This window comes from Semicossyphus pulcher, unplaced genomic scaffold (genome assembly GCF_022749685.1).
Source record: "Semicossyphus pulcher isolate SPU_LCO1_2020_fin unplaced genomic scaffold, fSemPul1.0.p SCAF_21, whole genome shotgun sequence".
Classification (NCBI taxonomy): domain Eukaryota; kingdom Metazoa; phylum Chordata; class Actinopteri; order Labriformes; family Labridae; genus Semicossyphus; species Semicossyphus pulcher.
Window position 1 is genome coordinate 17,124,831 of NW_027211695.1, and position 19,950 is coordinate 17,144,780.

General features: G+C 44.0%; 2 protein-coding genes across 4 annotated transcripts in view; both read left to right on the plus strand.

Moving 5' to 3' along the window:
- The window catches only part of LOC138600426 (phosphofurin acidic cluster sorting protein 1-like), a 72,484-nt gene extending 67,854 nt beyond the window's left edge, over positions 1–4,630 (plus strand). For both annotated transcript variants that reach the window (XM_069671848.1, XM_069671849.1), the window contains exon 24: positions 42–4,630. In XM_069671848.1, the coding sequence (XP_069527949.1) occupies positions 42–160 (119 nt within the window). In that variant the 3' untranslated portion in view covers positions 161–4,630. The remainder of the gene's footprint in view (positions 1–41) is intronic.
- A 1,071-nt stretch (positions 4,631–5,701) lies between these two features.
- klc2 (kinesin light chain 2) lies at positions 5,702–14,874 on the plus strand. 2 transcript variants are annotated; one of them, XM_069672275.1, is made up of 14 exons: positions 5,702–5,824; positions 8,298–8,543; positions 8,626–8,962; positions 9,472–9,688; positions 9,775–9,964; positions 10,039–10,212; positions 10,315–10,414; positions 10,853–10,902; positions 11,100–11,167; positions 12,760–12,868; positions 13,151–13,303; positions 13,401–13,525; positions 13,621–13,678; positions 13,759–14,874. In XM_069672275.1, the coding sequence occupies exons 2-14, from the start codon at positions 8,316–8,318 to the stop codon at positions 13,840–13,842; spliced, it is 1,893 nt and encodes a 630-aa protein (XP_069528376.1). In that variant the 5' UTR covers positions 5,702–5,824; positions 8,298–8,315; the 3' UTR covers positions 13,843–14,874. The 2 variants fall into 2 exon arrangements, with proteins under 2 accessions (XP_069528376.1, XP_069528375.1); XM_069672274.1 differs by lacking the exon at positions 5,702–5,824 and adding an exon at positions 6,288–6,359.
- The last annotated feature ends 5,076 nt before the right edge of the window (positions 14,875–19,950 follow it).

Here is a 19,950-nt window from a genome sequence, read left to right on the forward strand (position 1 = left end):
TTGTTGTTCTGTTGTTCACAGTTTTTTGTGTCTCCCTGCAGTGTCCATAGACGGCGTGGAGTGGAACGATGTGAAGTTCTTCCAGCTGGCCGCCCAGTGGCCCACTCACGTCAAATACTTACCTGTCGGACTTTTCGGCTACAGCAAGCCCCCCTCTTAGGGGCGAGCACCCGCCGACTCCTCTGACCCCGACTGTCAGCACCTCCAGAGCTGAGAGAAGACGTCGAGCGAAGGACTATTTCCTTTCTTTAGTTTCAGTTTGCTGCAGTCGTCTGGTTTCTCTTTTGGGAGGGACGAGGAGGAGAAGGAGGAGGAGCGCTGTTACTAGTCACTTTAACGCCCCTTTTTGTGTGTGTGTGACGAGCGCATGCACACGTGAATGTACAGTATGTGTGTGTGTGTGTGTGTGTGTGTGTGTGTGTGTGTTTTAAAAGGGGCTTACAGCACAAAGTTTATTAGCTAACTGCCATTTACGTTTCCGTTCCATGGAATGCAACAGCATGCAACAACTCACCGATTTCAAGCCCTTAACGTCCCCACCCTCAGTCTAAGACAAGGTCCCTCTGCTCACCTCAAGACCTGATCCACACGTGCATGCTCCCAACTAACACATACACCACTCGTGCCGGAAAACCGTTACTCAAAATAAAAAAAGTGTAAAAACATGGCTTCAGTTTTGCATGAGAAAAACACAAAGAAAAGTCTGTTCTGCTCACAAACTGCAGCAAATAAAAGACCTGCATGTGGATTTCACCTCCAGATACATCAGCACAGACGCCCTTCAAAACACGCTCAATTGTATTTTATTTCAAGGGCTTCCATATGATTTAATTTCTCTGTACCAAAAGAAGTCATTTGGATGTCTAATGCCAAATGTTTCCTTTCAACAAAAAAAAAAGAAAAAATATCTATAAATGGGAAGTGTCTCTTTTTTTAATCGTGCAGTGAAAAATAGTAAAAAAAACTTCCCTTTAAAGCTGTTTTTGTGATGCGTAGTGTGCGTTTTTGTGAGACAGATCCAGGATTTCAGGGCAGGGGCGACTTTAACGTGCAGTTTTCTTTTAGCCTTTTATTTGCTATGCACTTATGAATACACATGTGGGTGTTTGCAGAGAGTACAGCCGGTGAATAATAGATTAAAAAACAGAGCTGAATAAATGTTCAGCAGGACAACTTAGAAAACAAAATGCATTTTTAAACAGTTGTGGAATAAACTGCTTAAACTCATCTTTTCCGTGAGGAACTATGAGGCAAATATGGGAGTTAAACACTGCAATAAAGCACAATGTTGTTTGCTAATTGTCCCCTTAAATATCCTGTCTTTATTGGCAGCACATTTTAAGCATTTCGTTTCAACGTCTCCTTAAAAAAATATGTAAGGAAAAGAAAAGATATTAGGTTTTTACGTGAGTTCTTTAGGCACAGGTCTGCCACATGCTTCTCTAGGCTGTCGTGAGGTGATCAGTGAGTGTACAGTAATCGGTAACACGTGTGTGTATGTGGTGAAATTTATGTATGTGGTCAGAAACTTTATAACAATATCACTAAATAGGAGGAATACTTTTTGCTACCATGTGACACAGGGGGCATGCAATTGGTGTGTGTGTGTGTGTGTGTGTGTGTGTATGAGTGTGTGTTGATGATGCGTTCATTGTCAATGTCACTGTCAGATTAGGGCTGTAAAAGCTGCAGGAGGCGTCTTGTTTACGATGTAGCCTGGCACAAAGAAAACGCAGATTCTTTTAAACTACTAAATACTTTGGAAACTACAGAAAATTTCACCTGAACAATTTAAATTCTGAGTTTTACGTTTCTGAGAATAAAGTCAGAATTAAGAACATTTTTGATTTTAAACTCAGAATTCCAGCTTTAAGTTTAGAAGTAAAACACATTTTCAATTTTGGCCATAATGACCTTCCGTAGAAACAAATCTTAAATTTAATTCTAGTGAAATAATGTGATTGGAATTTATTAAGGCCACAGGTGAAAAATTGATTTTAGTTCTGAGTTTAAAAGTTTAAAAATTTAAATCAATCATAATTGTCACTGATGATCTTCTGTAGAAAAAAGAACAAATCTTAAAAATTAAAGTTTTAAGAAATAATCTGATTGAAATTTGTGCTAATCTGACAGCTTGTGTCGTCTACATCGTAACACTCTCCGTCTGCAGTACAGTATTAGTTTCTTTTAACAGTGTTGATGCCAACGTCTTCATTTAAACGCTTTGTTTGAAAATAGATCCGGACGTGACGATATTTCAGTGTTACAGTCGTGATGTCAGCAGCTCGTCTCAAACTCGCCTCATCTCTCTGTTGGACGACACCTGAAGGCTTTCGGAGCTCGCTCGTTTGTTAACTGTCACCGCCGAACAAACACTCAGTCAGATGGATTTTATGTACTTCCAAATATTTGAATGTATTAAATTTAGTTTACACTTTCTGTGCAACTTTTGACAGCTCATGTCAGATTTAAGAAATGTTCCACCTGTCCGGAGAGGTCGTTTTAAAGTCAGCGAGAACAGTTGACCGACAGCGAGTTTCCTGTGTAAACAACGTAAAACAAACGTCTTGAACGCGCCCTTCTCGAAAGCTGTGGTCCTTCTTCACGTGTTGCTGAAAACCAGATAAGGGCTTTACAGACAGACTGACTGACTTCTTTATTCCTGAGTATCAGTGAGAGTTGATGTACTGTGGTTTGATCATTTCATTCCAAAATTAACTACATTGGAAAAACGTTTATTTGGCAAAGAAGTTGACGAAAAACTAAACTCATCTTGATACCACTTGAAAATAACCCATACTACTGATTAAGGGTTTATAATTTGCCACTTATGACTTCCTTAATGTAAAAAAAAAGGTTCTGCTTTTGTGCATGAATGGAATTAACTTTTGGGTTGCCAGGTTGTGAGGCAAATTTCAGCATAGTATCCCTTTGGTTTGCTTACAATATATTCTTACCTTTTTTATTGTAAGCGGCTATGATCAAAGATTATATATGTATTAACACTGGGTCACATTACTTAATGTAATATGAAAGGCGTCCACCTAACTCTGTAGTTACCTTTCGGTTTACGGATCGTTTTGGTGTCTTTTAGCTCATTGTTTTGGTTTACAGGCCTCGACGTTACCTGTTTTAACTCATCTGCCTGATTTTCTGCTGTCAAAAACTTTATATACACTTCAGACAATGTTGGCAACTTGCAGCTAAAAAGCCAGACATTTTTCTCAGGAGCTGGTGGAGACCAAAAACAGAGCTAAAAGAGTAAACGATGGACCTCAGGGTGCCAGAAGCAAGACTACACTTACTTATAGATGTGTAAAGAGACATCCTTTGCTACATTGTGCTCCTAGAATAACATTATAATGATTATATGCCATTGTGTTCACAGTTGCCCCTAGTGGCCAAAAAGGGGACTGCAGTATGTAATGTAGATGATTGAACCTAAATCAAGTGGCAACCCAAAACTTAATGTACGTCATGCATTGTAATAACTTCTTATTTGTTTGGTATCTTCATATCAAGCTTTATTACCACAGGACGCCAACATTTTGGAATGAAATGCTTGATATTTTGCTTGAACTGTGACCACGGGTGATCTTGTGTCTGCTGTCAGAGACAACCTCTACTAACTCAAAAAGCTCTTTGCCTTGTAGTGTTGTTAGCCTGATAATAATTGCAAAGATGTGAATCTAAACTTGTCCTAAATTGTATAAAGTCGTGGTTTATTGACGCCTCTTTCGCTCGCAGCCTCTAAAAATGGGGGAGGCTTAATTCTACTGATGGGGAGGCTTTAAAAATCACTGCCAAAACTACAATGTGAAGAAATTTTGATTCTATTGAAAGAGATTCAGAGTTCAAGTGATCCTTGTTCTTAAGTCATCATTTCAATGTTTGGAGGAAGTGAATGCTTTTTTATGGCCGCCATCTTGCCCCTCATTCTTACCGTTTACATGTTTTTCTACGGTCTCTGGTTGTTCTCTAAGTCTTGAACTTGTTCCTGTGTGTTTTTACCTGTACTCTGTACCTGTGTCGCCCTGTGTTTGTGCCGGTGGTTCCTCTGTCCTTGACTAGTCGTGGTTAGAGATTAGTAACTGTTTGGTCCATCAATAATCTCCGTCAGTGATCAGCAGTGTCTTCTCTCTCCACCGTCCTCAGATAAATGTCCCTTTGATGATGAGAGAGTCTTCTTCACCAGGCTTCCACAAGCTTAGCTGTCTGAAACCATCTTAAATGACACCGTCCCCATTCCCTCACAGCTTGTACATTTGCTGTCCGTCCTCATGGGAACGGGATTTGCCTATGAAAGCAGTAGATTTCCGCCTGACGAGCAGGGCGTCCTAAGCTTGTGGACTTGTGGAGAGTATTTTGCACATGCCATCGTTTCCTTCAGCAGCAGTCTTCAGCTTTTTTGCCTTTTGCCTATAACAATAATAATAAACTATAACGCTTGTACATATCAGATAGTACTTGTTATATTGTATTCCAGTTTTTGTTTTTTTCTTAATTTCAACATGTTTTGTAGTACTGCTTTTTCATGATTATGTTTGTCAATCGAAACAGATGTGGGATGAAAAGTGGAAGTCTTTATTGTCTCATTTGTTTTTTAAAATAAAAATATTCCTGATTTGTAGTTCGGCCTCTTATTTCTGAAGTAACAGATTTTTATGTTGTGTGTTTGTAGCTTAAATGTGTTAGTTAAAAGGGGTAAGATTGCAACAAATAGTACCAGACTACCAGACTACTATTTTCCAAATAAAGATAAAATGAAAATAAATAAAAAATCATGCAAGTCAAAATGTACTTTTTTTCAAACATGGGGAATACACCATATAGGGAGATATTTTCAGTATAATTAACAAATAATAACTATTAAAATGGAAGGTCAAAAGCAGAAAGAGAGTCTCTCACTGCCCTGCTGCCCTCTTTGGATGGGGCCTCTGCTGACATCACAACTCAAAGAGTATAAGCAAAGCAAGAGGCTTTCCGTCCACTAACATCCTGTGAAAATTAAATTATTAATAAGGCTATTATTAGTTCTTTTATTTACACTTACTTTTTATAAGGAGTAAGTTTCACCTCCTGTTCTGTAGTTAAAAGTAAGCTAAACGCTGTTTACCACAAACCACTAACTCTTATCCGTTAGCATGCTGTCAAAACTTCTCAGTAATTCATCTTTATCTCTTAGTCATTGTATATATAATGCACATATTTGACATTTTTCTTACTTCTATTTTATGGCATATATATCTCTATGCTTTCTGTGTCAGAGCAACGCCCGAATTTCCCCCCGGGAATTAAAGTGTTTCTGATTCTGAAAACTTTAAGGTGTTTAATCATAGCAACATGTTCATTTTATCTTTGATAGCTCACTGAATTCTCGCGGGAGGAACGTCCAGTGCAGTCAGTTTGGCTTAGAATATAGGCAGAGCTCTGCTTCAACGAAACTGTTTAAGTTTTTAAAACAAGAATGATGAAATACTAAGAAGCCTCTATGAGAAATCAGTGATTAACAGAGGATGCTAGTGGGCCAGATGCTAGCTGGGAGCGGCACTTGGACTACACGCATGCGCATGGTAAATTCCCGCCCCGCATGGAAAATGACATGCGTGAAACATCTTGTACTTTGACTTAATCTTTGGTTGAGGATTCTGGGAGAACAGCCATTTTTTTTGCCTCCTTAGCTGTCACATCTGAAGCACATCTATGATAAAGTCACTTTTATTACTGAATGATAGTTTTGTGAGGATGACCAGTCAATAACAACACCGTGGACACATCTGAAAGCTTTCCTGTTGTCCTCCTCCGTCGCCAAGAGATACTTTGGGTAAGTTTGAGGAGACGTTAGCTACCGTCAGAAGCTCGCCAAGGCGGCCGGAAGCTCAGTTGCAGAACTTACCTGTGATTGTAATCGTATTAAATTAAACTGAGTGCTGTGGTAGCTATTTCGGTCTGTGCCGTGTGTTTGCCATATAACATGAGATGCGTGAAAGGGACAGAACAGGAAGTGTAACGGCCAGCAGGCAGCGTCCTTCAAAGTAGAGCTAACGGTTTTTAACGGTTGGCATTGATACATTGGTACAAGCTAACCGGTGTTATCATTCACTGCGTTGCTCAATGCGGTTTAGGGGGAAAAGCAAAAAACGTTTGTTCAATTTAAAGCACAAGTTCCTCCTTTGGGAATACGTAAGTTGACATGTTTTGAAGTCGACCTACTTTGCGTCGTTTTATTTTGAAAAACACATCCGGAAGCCGTACGTTTTGTATTGGTAGACTTGACGCTGTTCTGTCTGGAGCATCACAACACTGTCCTGCTGCTTTGTTCCGAAGGACAGAAAGCATCGCATTTGTCTTCGATGAAGGTAATATTTCTGATAAATAATATTAAAACGAGCATTAAGTCGCATTTATGTAGAGGAAATAGATTATTTAGATAGATGTTTTTCTAAGCAGGCTGTCAAATCAAACGTAACAGCCTTGGCGAGGTCCGTAAATGTGTCATCTGCAGGAGCACGCGCAAGTGATTTCACGTTTGAAACAGCACCTTTTAAGATGTTGTTATTATATTCTTATCTGTGCTTATGGTACACAGTGTACAGTCGCATAGTATGTTGAGCATCAGTGTGTATTGTGTCACCTCTTGGTGGTCGGGCCTGCACTGTTTACAAACATGTCGGACGCTGACATTTCAACGTGTCTACATTGAATTTGCATTATTGAATCACTGGTGTGTTATAGCTTTGTCCTCTCTGTACCGTGCTCTCTATTACCGGTCACCTTGATTGATCTGCCGCCAAGCCAAACCCTTCCGCCCTTCCCGGGCACAGGCCTCATCCATCCATCCATCTCTCCATCCACCGGCTTATTTATTTATTTGTGTCTAAAAATAGCCAGATGAAAATGCACCATAATGTAACGACGATAATTTTGTGATGCCACCCTTTGACGTTTAACAGCTTCTTTTTTTCTGCGTTTGCAAAGCGTTGACTTAAAGGGGAAGAGTGAATATTGGTGCATTGCAGTCAGTGTGTGAGGCGGATGGGAGGGGGGAGGAGGAGGGGGAGGGAGAGAGCGAGACGGACACAGAGAGAGAGAGACAGGGGGGAGGAGGGGAGAACAGGTGCGCCTCCTCCATCAAAGCAGGAGAGCAGTGAAAGTCACGATGTTGCACAAATGGCTCCTCTGTCCTGCTGCTGCTGTAATGGTTACATTTACAGCCGTCAATATTTGGAGACACAGCGCGCATGCTCAGTGAGAAAGTGAGCGTTTACAGGGCAAGATGTCTGGTACATCGCAATACATCGCACGTAGGGCTTAAACAAGTTGCCAGTTTATTGAAAATGTTGTTTTTATAATTCTAAATGATAAATCTTTGAGTTTTAGATTCGACTCTCTTTTAAAGACTAAATTATAAATACAATTATCCAATATTTCCTGGCACGTTTAATTTAATTGTGTGACCTAGCATCTGATCAATATTAAGGTGGTGAATTATAGATACCGTGATCCGGCAGTTGTTGTTCAGGTTTGTTTGGCAGCTTACATCCGTAATCTATCAATGTTATTAACCTAAAATAGACGGTAGAACTTCCTGTGACGTTTGATTTGTCATCGTCACCTGACTCTGATTTAGCGTCTCCTTGGAAACAACAGATCCGTCTCGTTTTAATTGGCTGAACTGATCAGTGAAAGCTTGCTGCGTCAGTTTCAAGCTCAGAGGGATCCTCTTGTAATCTGAATGGGTTTTACCTGGACATACACCACTCTTTCTCACACACACACACACACACACACACACACACACACACACACACGCTAAGTGGAGATCTGAGGCAGAGCTTCATGCAGCATCATCTTACTATCTATTTAGATTCAATTTAAATGTGCTATATCTCTCTTTAAATCTTCTTTAAGGTTATTTTTACTGCGATCTTCCTTTCTTGAGGGAACATGCTGTACTAAAGTGTGCTTACAGGGCAGATCTCATGTGGCCCCTTCTCAATTTTTGACTGTCATAATGAAAACTGTGAGAAAGACTTCCTTCCTTTTGACCTTCTTTTCATCCATCTCGAGCTTCTCCCTCCTCATCTTTAATGTATCCTATTTCCATTTTCCTCGGCGCTCCCTCTCTTATCTCGTCTGTCCTCTCTTTGTGTCTCATCCACCTCCCCTTGACCTCACTGACCGGCAGATAAAGGACTGTGAGAAGGTCAAATACGATGCACGCTCAGCTAAAACGCCTCCCATCCCGCTCAAAGCAAATAGATTCACTCTTGTGTTTCTCTCCATCTCTCCCGCAGTGTGTATGAAAGCAGGCAATGTCCACCATGGTGTATCCACGCGAAGAAGCCCTCGAGCGACTGAGCCAGGATGAGATCGTGCTCAACACGAAGGCCGTCATGCAGGGCCTGGAGACGCTGCGCGGCGAACACGCCCAGCTCCTCAACTCTCTGCTGGACTGCACGCAGCCGCCCGCCGCCCAGGAGAAATCCGGGCTCCTCCGCAAGAGCCTGGAGGCCATCGAGCTGGGCCTGGGAGAGGCACAGGTTGGAGACTAAATACTTATTTATGTTATATAGATTATTAAAAAGAATTTGTCATAAATAAGCTTGTTTCCATTTCCCTCAGGTGATCATCGCCCTGTCGAGCCACCTGAGCGCCGTCGAGTCGGAGAAGCAGAAGCTGCGCGCGCAGGTGCGTCGGCTCTGCCAGGAGAACCAGTGGCTGCGCGACGAGCTGGCGGGGACGCAGCACAAACTGCAGCGCAGCGAGCAGAGCGTCGCCCAGCTGGAGGAGGAGAAGAAGCACCTGGAGTTCATGAACCAGATCAAGAAGTTCGACGACGACGTCTCGCCCTCGGAGGAGAAGAGCCAGAGCTCGGGAGGAGGCGGAGGAGGGAGCGGAGGGGACACTTCAAAGGACAGTCTGGATGACTTGTTCCCCAACGATGACGACCAGGGACCAGGTATGACATCAGCCACAATTGCTCGTCCTCAGACAGGAAGCAGATGTGCTCTGAGAGATGATTACAAGAAGCCAACAGAGCCAGAAGGAAACCCTTGAAGACAGAGGAAAGTAAGCAGAATGATCAGGGGCACAGGAGGAGGGTTAAACTGCTAAAACCAGAGCGGAGTTAAACAGGAAGTAGGGTTGAGAGTGTAAAGAGAAACCCTACGAGTCAACACACTAAGTGTGAAACAGCTCGGTACAAAGAGGAGAATAGAAAGCAGAAGTTGTGACAAGAACAAGCTTCATATTTGAGGACAAACGTGATCTCCAGATCTGTTCGCTCCTCCTGCTTGGACCTGACATTAAGCGTTGTATTGTGAAGAGCCAGAGACAGGTTGCAGGATGCATTATGGGTTAGCTTTGGGACACGAGAATATCAGAAAAATAGAGGTGTAGATAAATGGAGAAGAAAAGGCAGCACTTGTTTGACAGCAACAAACCCATATCCTCGCCTCTGTCTCACAGCGCAGCCCAGCGGAGAGGTCGCCGCCCAGCAGGGAGGCTACGAGATCCCGGCCCGCCTCAGGACGCTGCACAACCTGGTGATCCAGTACGCCTCGCAGGGCAGGTACGAGGTGGCCGTGCCGCTCTGCAAACAAGCCCTGGAGGACCTGGAGAAGACGTCCGGACACGACCACCCCGATGTCGCCACCATGCTCAACATCCTGGCCCTCGTGTACAGGTGGGAGACAGAGACCAGGTTGTTTTATATGTACTTATTATTGGTGCTAAATTAGAGGGTTTTAAGTGTGCTGTTTTGGCCTCCAGGGATCAGAACAAGTACAAAGAAGCGGCTCACCTCTTGAACGACGCGCTGGCCATCAGAGAGAAGACTCTGGGGAAGGATCACCCGGCCGTGGCCGCCACCCTCAACAACCTGGCTGTTCTATACGGCAAGAGGGGCAAATACAAGGAGGCTGAGCCTCTGTGCAAGAGAGCGCTGGAGATCAGAGAGAAGGTAGAAGCCATGTTCTGAGAGCAGCATGTTCTGTTCACATTCTAAGGATGCTGACCTTGTGATTGTGCCTCCAGGTGTTGGGGAAGTACCACCCAGATGTAGCCAAGCAGCTGAACAACCTGGCCCTGCTGTGTCAGAACCAGGGCAAGTACGACGAGGTGGAGTACTACTACAGACGGGCCCTGGAGATCTACGAGTCCAAACTGGGAGCTGATGACCCCAACGTGGCCAAGACCAAAAATAACCTGGTGGGTTTACATGTCTCCTGATCGTCTGTGCCGTCACTGTGATGACATGTTGATGCTTTTACCAGTGAAGACACACGAGTAACGGGCGTGCTCTCTCCTCAGGCGACGTGCTACCTGAAGCAGGGGAAGTTCAAAGACGCAGAGGCTCTGTACAAAGAGATCCTGACCAGAGCGCACGAGAAGGAGTTTGGATCCGTCAACAGTGAGTAGAGCCGACATGCAACGGGCATTTAAACTCCGCCCATTTTCAGTTCCTCGGACTGTTTGTGTTTTGGGACTCGGGTTTGTTATTCAGCCACACCCTGATCTCGGCCTTCACCCTGCGTACTCTCAGCAGGCTGCAGGATTATTTTCATGCTATCCGAGCGTGCGGGGCGGCTTAATGTCCATGTTCCCCTCCCGCTGCCGTTAAGCCCATCAAACCCTTGTGTGTCACATGTCCAGCACGAGACGAAGCCATGCAGGAATTTAGCCGAATGAGATGAAACCTACAGAGAGGTTAAAAATAATCAGCCGTCCTTTTTATTTAATCATTCATCTCATCTCTTCCTCATTTGTTTCACGTCCTCTGCAGCTTATTCTTTATGTCGACGTCCAAATGTCAAACAGCATTAAACGATCGCTTTGTCCTTCTCTGCAGACGACAACAAGCCCATCTGGATGCACGCAGAGGAGAGGGAGGAGAGCAAGGTCGGTCCTTCAGTTTGACCTTTCCTTTAATGCCGTTGGCCGGCAGGCAGCTTGTTACTGGCATGGACTGTAGAGCAGAATGAAAGTGATGGAGGACATCAGACTGTACAATGACAGCAGGGACATTTGAATAGTTTAATGTTATGAACGTGCTCTCTGCTTCTTTTCATCTCGCTCTGTCGCTCTCTCTCTCGCAGGGGAACCGTAAGGACTCTGGTCCGTATGTGGAGTACGGGAGCTGGTATAAGGCCTGCAAGGTGGACAGGTAGGACACCAATTAGACTCATTCAGTTTAAACACGTTTTTTAAACATTGTTTTTTGTTTGTTTTTGTTTTTGTAAGTGTTTGCATATCAAATCCTACAGTTTTAGATTAGGGATGCACAATATTAGAATTTTTGCCGATATCCGATATGCCGATATTTTACAACTCCGATATTACCGATACCGATATTTTTTCCCCGCACACCTAATTGCAGAGACCATCAACTCTCTTCTGTATTGGAATTAGCGTACAGTATAATGGTGATACTCTTATCACATTTGTTACAACGGTCGGGGTGACGGGTCTTGAGATGGTTAATCAAGTTTGTAGTGTTGAAAGACTTTGCCTTGGCTCCTCCTCGCATCACCGAAGCTGAGCAGTCAATGCAAACAGCAGTTTTGCTTTCTATTTCGGACACTTTGAAAAACTTCCACACCACGGACATTTTGGCTTCTAACTCTCTCAGGCTGCAGGTAGACACACGTGACATCATCACGCTGCGCAGCGCAGGTCTTCTTCGCGCCGGGGACATTGCGTCGAGGTCGGGCATTTAATCAAGGATGCAGCAGCCCATTATTTTATTGGTTAATTATATCGGCGGATATCGGCATGTTGGCCGATATCCGATAGTTAATTTTTAAGCCGATATCGGCCGATATCGATAATGTGGCGATAATATCGTGCATCCCTAGTTTTGATCGTTTTATTCTAAGAAATAACCCGACATATTGTCGATTTACCTTTTTAAATATAAAAGAAAAACTAAAGCATACAAGCAACATATCAAACACAATCATATCCAATACCAACAGAGTATTTTGTGTTGCTGGTTACAGCAATGAGAAGTTGCACGAAGTAGCTGTTCCTGGAAATACTTGAAATTAGTGTCATCGCTGGTCTTAATGTTGCAGTGTCAGTAGGAACAACATTAATTCCATATCCATCCATCCATCAATATAAGAAGTCTCTAATTCTTTCCTAAACACTGACAGTAAACGTCACATTGATAAAACAGCTTTAAGTTGGTTTCCTCCTTCATTTAAAGGGGGGATGTTATGCTAATTTCAAGCTTCATATTTCACTCTGTGATACCTGTGGAGTAGCTTAGCATCATTTACAGTTAAAAAACTCTCACTGGTGCTCTGTGCAGGCCCTCATACAGCCTCTACCTGAAACCACTCAAGTCAGCTCTGTCCCTTTAAGAAACCCCGCCCCTACAGGCCTGCTTTCTTCTGATCGGCCAGCTCACGCTGTGATGTCACAAAGTGCAGCGTGTAGAAAAAACCAGCCTGCAGACTGAGCTGATTACTCCAACATACTTTGACCTACAGATTTGAAACTTCACCCACGTTTAGTCTGAACATCCAGCATTGTAACATTATATATATATGTCTTAAAAAGTGTAACAGAATTATCTTTTTAATTTGGCTGTAAAAGTGCAAACTGGTCGATACCCAGCTCCCATAAAAGGAACAGACTCTGCAAACGGATATATTAGTTTAACCTGTCTGTGTACTAAAGAAGTGTTAGTTTACCACCTGTTGGCTCGACTCATCTTTGTTTCATGAAGGTTAACTTTTTGTTTCTTCTCAGCCCCACCGTGAACACCACCCTGAAGAGTCTGGGAGCTTTGTACCGTCGTCAGGGCAAACTGGAGGCCGCGGAGACACTGGAGGAGTGCGCCAGCAAGACACGCAAACAGGTACACACACACACACACACACACACACACAGAGACAGACTGCTGAGTTACTGCTGTTAGATTAGTCGTCTGGGCTCCGTGGTCATTAGTTCAATGTCACATCCTGCTGTGATTTATAAGCGTGAACTGATTTAAAGATCAGTCGTGAAGCTCACACACCTGCTGCGTGAAGAAGCTGTAACTTTGTTTTTAATCTCTTTATCACTCTCACTCAGTCTTTGTTTTCTTTGTGTCCTTGTGTTGACATCTTTCTCTCTCTCTCTCTCTCTCTCTCTCTCTCAGGGTATTGATGCCATTAACCAGAGCAAGGTGGTGGAGCTGCTGAAGGACGGGGGAGCCGGAGGGGGGGACAGACGACACAGCAGGGAGGGAATCAACGGGCCGGGGGGACAGCGGGGAGAGAACGAGGGCGACGACTCTGCAGAGTGGAACGGGGTCAGTTCATACACACACTCTCATACGAACATTAGCCTGTAGCTTTACTGAAGCTAAAGACACGGCGCTCAGTCTGTCGGGTTGTTTCTTCCCTCAGGACGGTAACGGGTCTCTGCGCCGCAGCGGCTCCTTCGGGAAGATTCGCGACGCCCTGAGGAGGAGCAGCGAGATGCTGGTGAAGAAGCTGCAGGGGAGCGGACCACAAGAACCACGTAACCCAGGGTGAGAAGACTGAATTGTTTGAATCGTGAATCGTTTAAAGTCAAACGCAGATTATTTTGTGGTTTGGGCTCATAGTTTGTTTTTGTTGTGCTCAGAATGAAGAGAGCGAGCTCCCTCAACTTCCTCAACAAGAGCACCGAGGAGACCACACAGGTACGATGCAGCACGTCACCACGTCTAACGCCGCCCGTGTTCTCCAGCAGCTCTTTAACACTTACCGCTCTTTGTTTTAGGACGCCAACTCCGGGTTCTCGGACTGCCGGGGACTGAGCGCCAGCAACGTGGACCTATCCAGACGCAGCTCCCTGATTGGCTAGAGAGAGACAGGAGGCGGGAGGCGGGGGAGGGACAAAGATCGACCCGACGAGGAGAGGCTGTTTGCAGCTTGGTTTGATCAAACACACCTAAAAGCTCAAAGCGAGATCAAACACTTGCACCTGCAGCGTATTTTTTAAAGAACACTGAATAATCACGTCACTAAACGCCATCCTGTACGACACGGCCGCCGCTGCTGCTTCGCTGTACAAACCGCCGCCCTCGACCACAATAGAGAATATTTAGGTACACATTAATCAGCATGCTACTTACTAGGAAGTGGAACGTCTGCACCTGAACGCCTCGTAGCAAAGCATCGTATCCACGTCGTGACGAGTCCGTCTCTGATCCACTCTCACGTGCAGACACTCAAACTTAGCTAGACTAAACGTGCTCCTGTTGCAGCTCAGAGAGAAGCATTACAGTCTGTATATTCCACCTGTAGCATGAAGTATTAGCTGATGCTAACCACACATCCAGTGCATATCATAGCCGGTAAAAAAAAAAGGTACGAGCCGCTTAGGTTTTATCAGAGTATAACGGAGAGTAGGAGCCGTGTTTGGGGGTTACACAGACGTTAGCACTAACCATTTAAACCTCACTTTTTGCCTTCTTGTTTTTTATGTAAATACAGTTTTAAATTATTTCATATTTCATTCTTTGTATATAGTGCACACTGTTTGTTTCTTTTTGTTTACACTTTATCGGGTTTGAAAGGCCTCAGAAGGAAAATTAACTGGAAGAGAGGGAGAGGAAGAGAGGGAGCGGAGCGAGGAAACACTGAAGTCGTTGAAAAATGCTGATAAATTTAGGACCTCTGATTCGATGCACTTTGAGCGGGACGAAACTGTACATGGTAGCTTCCACTGAGTCCTCCTCTGGGCAACAGTTTATATTTCAAAATAATGTTCTCGACTGACAAACGGAAAATAAAAAGCGGCAGAAATCCCTCCTGAGTACTTCCTGCTCTCTAAGACAGGAAGTGAAATTGAACGCATCACGTTCAGGTACGTTTCCCCACTTTGGCAACAAAAAACTTTCCTGCTTTTACAGTCAAGAGTCAGAATCAATGACTGTATATAAAGATGGACGACGCGTCTCCATCTGCTGTCATTGTAAGAAATTGAAGCCAAAATGTCCTCGGGCGCTGCCATCTTGCTCCATCATTTGGAGCTGCGCAGTAGAGATCTACGGATGAAACAGCTGTAGCCACGTCCGCTCACCAAAACACGCACTTAACTTACTGATAAAAGAGCAAAGACCGCGCACGGCGGCGTGTTTAACAGCACAACAGCTTCTTGTGTTGCTCTGAAGCAGACGTTCACAGATATGGCAACGTAAATGACTGTTTAACTGTTTCCTCTCGCCGTTCCTCTTCTGCTCTGCTAATCGGGAACAGATCGGCTGCAGGAGCTGTCAATCATCATTTTGACAGCATCAAATAACTAATTAAAAATAAACCATGATAAGAACTAACTATAATAACAGAAACCATGTTTGAGAAACATTTATTTGGCGTGTATTTTGATTTTACAGTTTGACTCATGTCCCATCTGTTAACATGGAGGAGGCGGGCTTTATGAGCTACACTGCAGCCAGTCAGCAGGGGGCGATAGAGAGGGTTTGGCTTCACTTTTAGGGAGCTGTCATGTCGTCCATCTTTTTATACAGTCGAGTCAGAATGATATAAAATCAAATGCTGTGACGCTGATGTTTCAACATGTTTGTTTACAATCATTAAGCAGGACATTTAAGGCGTAATCGACCCGCGTCTAAAGATGTTAGTGACTACCTTTGTTATGTGCTCACAGCTGATGCAGTGCGTCAGCTACGTTATGATTCCTCTCCTGTCATTGACTGTTTTTTTGAATGTGTACCATCTTGTACAAAACAATCCTGTGTGTTACGTTTATTTAAAGCGGACGTCATCAGTCGTAATCAGACGCTTCGTTCTCTGTGAATGTCTCGGCTCCGAGCTTTTACTTTTTGAAGGGTCCTGCAAGATGATCATTTGAATGTGTACTTTTGGGTCATTTACACTGGATTTTTTTTTGTGTTGTTTTGCTGTTTTACTCCACCAAAATATGACCAATACCAAGAGAAGTGTCCGCAGAATGTACATGTCGTGTAACGTGAAGCCGTAATCAGACTCAGCAAGTCGCTGCGTTACGTGAACTGTCATGAAGTCCGTCTTTTTGTTGCTTTCTTTTGTAAGGTGTTCTCAACTTTACTCTTAAACTTTTCGATGCAAGAAAGCAAACAAAATGACAGCCTGAGTTCCAGAAACGGGTTGATCGGGTTTGTCGTGAGGGCATTCTGTAAACGATGGTGCGTGCACACCTTCGCCTTTACGCCCTTTTTGAACGATGACGTCGCTTTGCTTTGCTGAGTCTGACGAGAGCTAACTCTTCTATCAGCGTGTGAATGTGCGAGGTGGCGCCGGTTTCGGATTGTAATAAAGAAACAAAGGAAAAAGAAAGTGTCGGAAGATCAGATTTGGGAGGAAACATGCTTTAAGTGTCGTTAGCAGCAAATAATGTACAGAATTCTACCTATACGACCTTTCTATGTGTGTTTACTGTGAGTCACTTCATGCGTAGGAATGATGGGGAACTTCTTCAGTCGCACACGCCGTGTAGTTGTTCTCTCTTTTCCCTTTTGATTGTTGGTTCCTGAACACACCACGATGTAAACCACTAGTCAGTGCTTCACTGTATTAATCAACCCCTCCTTTATCCCTGGGTTAGTTTTTCTCAAGTGGTTTGAGCTCCATAAATATGTGAACTTAACAAAATAAAAGCTGAGAGTGAAATAAAATGCTGTAATTGTTTTGATCAAAGCGTCACAGTTATGTTCAAATATTTATGGGCGTCCTTGGATGGTAAAAATAACTGCTATGAGGGTCTTGTGTATGTAATCATCTACTGCTGATTATTTGATGGATCTTATTGTGAAGGGGCCAACCTGATGTATCATTTATGGAAGGTTCAATAAATACAAAACTCCACTTTTCAACCTGATTCTGCCTCGTTGGTTTTCCTCCTGACGTCATCCCTCATGCCTCTGACCATTTCAAAGTGTGCGTGTGAGCTTTCACAGCTAATGTAGGGCTGGAGGCGTCAACCCGCACGCTGCACCGTGAGGTGAGCGTCTCTCTCTCTCTGTGACTTCCTGTCTCGGCTCAGAAAGGAAACCAGACCCAGCAGAGCTCATGAGAACGCGATCGTACAGGCACATCAGCTGTGACACTGCTGAGGTACGATCCTGGGATTGAGAAGGTCGGCGCTCGAATGAACCGGGATTAGAAAGTAAGATTACACACATCAAGCGTCTGTAGATGTTTAGATTTAATGCTTTTATTTTGGTGAGTAGAAGCTTAAAAATGCAGTTTGTCAGCTTCATAATATCCTGATTAAACTCTGTATAAGTTCAAGCAATGATTGATTTATCCTCCAATCACTGCCTCGTTTTGAGACCAGTATGAACTTCTTCTACACCAAACCTCATTCACTTTTTGGTCAGTTTTTATCAGTCACCCTCCTTTGTTCCTGTTTTAATCCTCGCTCTAATCCCGCCTTGGCACCAGGATCCGTCTCCATGTCCGCAGTGGCTCCCTCCAGTCCGACCAGTCTCTCCGCGCCCGCTCTGGTCCAGTTCCAGCTCGGCCTGTTCCGGGAGGTGGTTCGAGTCCCAGCGGGCAACCTGAGCTACCGCCATGCCAAGAGGCTGGCTGCGGAGATCATAGAGCGCAAGGTAATCACAGCCTCCCACTGGTGGCCTGGCACTCAACTCTGGATCAGGAAGGTTCATTAGCAGGGGAGCCTTAAAGGGGCATTACACCAGTTTGACTCTTGATGTTTCAGAACGTTTCACAGGAAGTTTACAAGGAAAGATGGAGGCTTGTGCTTTTAAAGATGAGGGCTTTCATGAAGCAGAGAAGGTGTAATGAAAAATGATTTATGGGAATTTTAGGATCCAGTGTTTTAACGCATACTAGAGCCAAAAAGTCTGGATATTTTTACCTCTGCTGCAACAATTCAACCATTTAAGAAAAATACCGTCTTTTAGGAGAGTGTCATTTAAAGAATAAGATAAGATGGACTTTATTGAGCCCCTATTGGGGGAAATTCACTTGTTACAACTGCTCAAAGTAAAGGACGGGGTAAAACACGTGATGCATATTACAAAAAGGCAATAAATGCACGTAACTATCCCTTTAAGAAGCCTGAGCTGAGGGATTTATGCAATAAAATGTTTGAGCTTTTGGAGCTCCAGATTGTTGGAGTGACACACAAAAGGAGCATTTCACCATTTTTTTAAAGAAGTGTGTTTTTATGAGGCAGAGAAGGTGTAATGAAAAATGCTTTTGCATGATGGGAATTGTAGGATCCAGTGTTTTTGACTCATACTAGAGCCAAAAAGTCCGGATATTTTGAGCTCCGCTGCAAAAGAAGAAAACCTTCTTTAAGTAAATTTAAAAAAGTATCCCTTTAAAAAGAAGTCAATTGTGCAATGCAATGTTGTGTTTGGAGCTCCAGATTGGTGCAGAAGGATGCACTTAAAGAGCAGCTCCAGTCATGTCTTAAGACATAAAATCCTTCTCCCTCATTAAACAGTCCTGACTCTGCATAGGCCCCGCCTACTTTGTGCTACGTTTCTCCTTGCGTAAAAGTACAGCCGAAAACAAAACACGTCTCTGCCATCGTTTAGTGGCAACTTGTTGAAGCGTAGCTAGCTTGAAATGTAACAGTTATGACGGTTACAGCTGGCTCGCGCATCACTAAAGTGGTCGCTGTAGGTTACACATAATGATACGCATTACGTCGCCCCGTCCATTAACGGGATTGGCTCCTTAGGTTTGTGACATCACAAACCTGCCAATCTGAAAACGTGTTGTTCAGCCTGTCCTTGGTACACTGCAGTTTAAAAGCAGACAGGCCCAGCCATGGAGATGACTGCTGATGTTGTCCCTGATATGTCTTGTAGCACATGAAGAACACCACATGGAGATGTTTACAACTGGAGGGGCCTTTGAGGCAGCCTTCTCTCTACACTGTAACCTGTTCTGTCTGGCTTGGATGCAGGTTAAAACAAACTACAGGACAAGTGTTAGCTCATGAGCAGCATGTAGCAGGTGTAAATCTGTCCTTGACTCATGCAGTAACAGGATGAGACTTATTTTGCAGCAGTAAGGTGCAAAAACAGGTTTGCGGTGAGCATTGGGTGATCTGTGAATGAAGTCTGCTCGACCTCTGAACACGGTCCCACTTGGAAAATGTGCAGTTGATGTTTGAGCCCCTCAGACTGTCAGGAAGTGTGACTCTGAAAGGTCACCTCATGCATGAAGGGGGGCCGTGCTCGTTACCTGGAGCAGCTTTCTGAGAAACCGCAGTTTGTTTCTGCAGCGTTTGAATGATGCCGTCCCTTACGACCAAGCCGAAGTCTTCTCAGGCAGAGTTTAAAGAAGGTCAAACGTGAAAGCCAGCAGCTGATTGGTGCTCTGCTGCTGAGGGTTAAACATAGATGAACTGCAGGTGTGTGTCTCTCTGCTTTGGCCTCACTTACTGAGACTGTGTGGTCGACAAGAGCTCAGCAAACTTTCCAACCACAGCCTCCCCTCGCCCTCTGTCTCACACACGCACACACACATTTCCAGGCAGCAGGACAGCAGGCTGTGAGCTGCGTGTCTTTCAGTGCATTCGCTGTACAAACCTGACAGTATGGGTGTGCCTGTTTAAACCTTGTGTAAGAGTTACTGCAGTTACTGTTCTCTTGACCTCTTGAATCATTTGTACCAGAAACAGATTCAGTGTGAGCTGCTCTACATGATTGTTGCGGCCTAAAAGCAGCTTTTTTTTTTAAAGGTTGCGATGACAGTTGCAATGTTTTGAAGCTTCCCCCCCCACTGTGATGACTGAGATGCTCTAATAAAACCCTCTATTGGCTGAGCGAGCAGTTTGCCTTATGACGTCAGTTCCAGTCAATATCCAGACTAAAAAAACACAAGTAAAACATGAAATTCAGCAGCCATGAAATGCTCATTTTGCTCATCCAATGCTGTCCATACGTGCAAAGGAGAATTATTTCTCTTATTACATTATCGCTGCTCT